This window comes from Sphaeroforma arctica, assembly GCF_001186125.1.
Source record: "Sphaeroforma arctica JP610 unplaced genomic scaffold supercont1.4117, whole genome shotgun sequence".
NCBI lineage: Eukaryota > Ichthyosporea > Ichthyophonida > Sphaeroforma > Sphaeroforma arctica.
Genome location: NW_014036441.1, coordinates 1 through 2,718, shown reverse-complemented (window position 1 = coordinate 2,718; position 2,718 = coordinate 1). Strand labels below are relative to the sequence as shown.

The window sequence follows — 2,718 nt, the reverse complement described above, 5'->3', positions numbered from 1 at the left end:
CACAATATCACACGCACACATATTCACATCAACCCCTGGCGAAGCCAAAGGCCACCACAGACATAACAGCACACAATAGCACAATATCACACGCACACAATAGCACAATATCACACGCAAACATATTCACATCAACCCCTGGCGAAGCCAAAGGCTACCACAGACACAACAGCACACAATAGCACAATATCACACGCACACATTCACATCAACCCCTGTGGTACATATATGCTACGTCGACAACATTCCATAGCACTACCGATTAAGTAGTATAAAAACGCGAACCGACGGCATATCTTCGTTTGACCACACACACATACACACTTAGGTATTGCTGTAGGAATTGCCTTACAAACTAAAACATACACAAATCATAGCTGCTTCAGCTTAGTACCCTAAACTAACTCACGACGGTGCACATCAGATAAGCCGACTACACCGCTTAACTTTACAGTTTTTCGCAGACATCTCCTTACCATAGCTGCCCTGGCTCCAGCAATCTCTAGTTTCTTGTCACGCGCTTCATTGCGAATGCCCGACTTTGACGAATCGTCCTTTTCGTCACCCTCCCCATCGACCACACCTTCATCGTCAGATAGATAGCCGTGCGGTACCACAAACCCGTCTTCTTCTTCTTCCACATCTTCGGCTGAGGTAGAGGTGCATGGACGATATAAATAGGTATTTTATGCGAGGACAATCCGGAGAATGAACAAAATTCAAAGCCTAAGACTGCTATACTACCACACTGAATTGCGGAGTACCCGCACACTATTATAAACAAGACGTTGACATTCGGAGCTAAACTCACCGTCAGCGTCGGCTTCCTTTTCATCATCAGATAGATCCTCACCCTCTGGTTCCTCCTACAATTTGAGGAAAAAAAAAGAATAGGTTTCAACATGGCATGCGTTTAAATTCGTCGCAGAGATAATCATAAAAGTTCACAATAAGTTCACACAATAATAGAGAATGTTGCTCAGAGTCTTATGAGCACAAGCTATCCATATGCAATATCCAAAACTGCACACAAATTTTGCACATAAACTTAAAAAAAAAGTGCCTCTCTCAGCCAACTAAGAAATAAGTACATGTATCACCTTGAGTGTATGGGCATGTGGATACGACTTTCCGTAATGAGATCATATACACTCCAATACCAATAAAGAAAATAAATTGGTGTAACTAAGCAAAATTTAGTCGGCGATAAGTGCAGTTTAACATGCAAACCGAGAACACGCATGTAAACAAGCAGATCGGCACCCATATCCAAAAGCACACAGACTTTGTCCAGTCCCCTCGCTACGCACCTCCCACTCTTCATCGCTGACAACATCGTAATCGAACAGGTCCGTGTCCATTTTGAAAGGCGTACGTCCGGAGATTTGTGCGCTCTTACGTGACCACGTGCCAAAGTAGGGCGGCCGGTAGTTGTCGTGGAATTGCAGCAGCTTCAGGTGCATGGTTTGTGATCCCTGATAGAGGAAAAAGGGGGAGAGTGAGGTACATGTGTGAGATTTAGGTGGTACTAACCCAACATTTGTATACGAATACATAATAATAAGAAAAAGGAAGCGTAAACTCGCAAACAAACAGCTGCAAACAGCTGTAAACAGGAAGATACGATGAACATCTAAATTGAAACGACCACAGCAAGATTCCTACAAGGATCACCTGGTGGGCGCGTCAACGGAACGACTTACCCCTAATCCGGTATAAGCTTCCTTCGATACACCAGAAGATTCTGGTGCGGAGCCCAGACACACAACATCCTCATCGTTTTCTTCTCCCCTATTTTTCTTTTTGTTTCTCTTTGAATCGGCCTCTACTCGCCACTTGCCGGACTGACCGCAACTTATCAGCTCGTCCAGCATGGCTTTACTGGCGACGGCATTGTCTTCACTATCTGTACCTTGGTTTGGAATGATCACCTTCACGGTTTCTGTGTCCTTATCGGGTTGTGTGCTTTGTCTCGCACTATCCCACGTGCGATTCAGAGCAACAAACTCAACTTCGCTTAAAGGCCTACGCACAGAACTCTTGGCCATGCGTGCATGTAATGGCACCTCAAACGGTATAAAGTACTCTTCGAAAGCCTTGATTTCAGTCATTTTTCCCGTCAAGATTGAGTTGTTAGCCGATGGTTCTAGTGTGTTGCTATTCGCATCTGTGGAGGGATCTATAACTCTGGTCGCTGTTTCTGATTTAGCGCTACTGCCGGTGGAACACGAGCCTGCACCTCCGGAAGGCTTCACGAAGAAGTTGCTAAACATTGCCGCCTGTACGTTAATTGTTGCCGTTAGAGAATGTATCAGGACCTTTTACAAGCCAATAATTTACAGGTATGTCGGCAACCACAGATATATTACATAGAGTAGGTCAAAGTTTAGGCATGCATATGTATATGTAGTTTATGTGTTCACTTAAACGTTGTCTGCCTTCGAGAATGTTAGCTAAATCAAACTTCAGACATATTCTTTCAGAATGATTTTCCTAGTAGCTGATTGATCGACGACACTCAACATTTACGTCACGGTTTGTATACAACAAAGAGGAACATACAATAACAAACATATATAAATACTATTAGCTCATTCACCATGTGTATGGGTCGCCACGCCAGATTATGCAGTGAGCAGGGATCTACAGAATTCGACGCATTGACATACACACACACACACACACATATATACATATATATACGTACATATATATATA

The 2,718-nt window shown here is 43.6% G+C and overlaps 1 protein-coding gene across 1 annotated transcript; it reads right to left on the bottom strand.

Annotated features, from left to right (window-relative positions):
- Window positions 1-476: 476 nt before the first annotated feature.
- SARC_14079 (hypothetical protein) lies at window positions 477-2,282 on the bottom strand (the record flags this gene model as incomplete). The annotated part of the gene is made up of 4 exons (XM_014291788.1): window positions 1,704-2,282; window positions 1,311-1,475; window positions 812-866; window positions 477-649 (listed from the first exon to the last, which is right to left on the bottom strand). Coding segments are annotated over exons 1-4 (963 nt in total), but the record flags the coding sequence as incomplete, so codon positions are not given.
- Window positions 2,283-2,718: the final 436 nt, after the last annotated feature.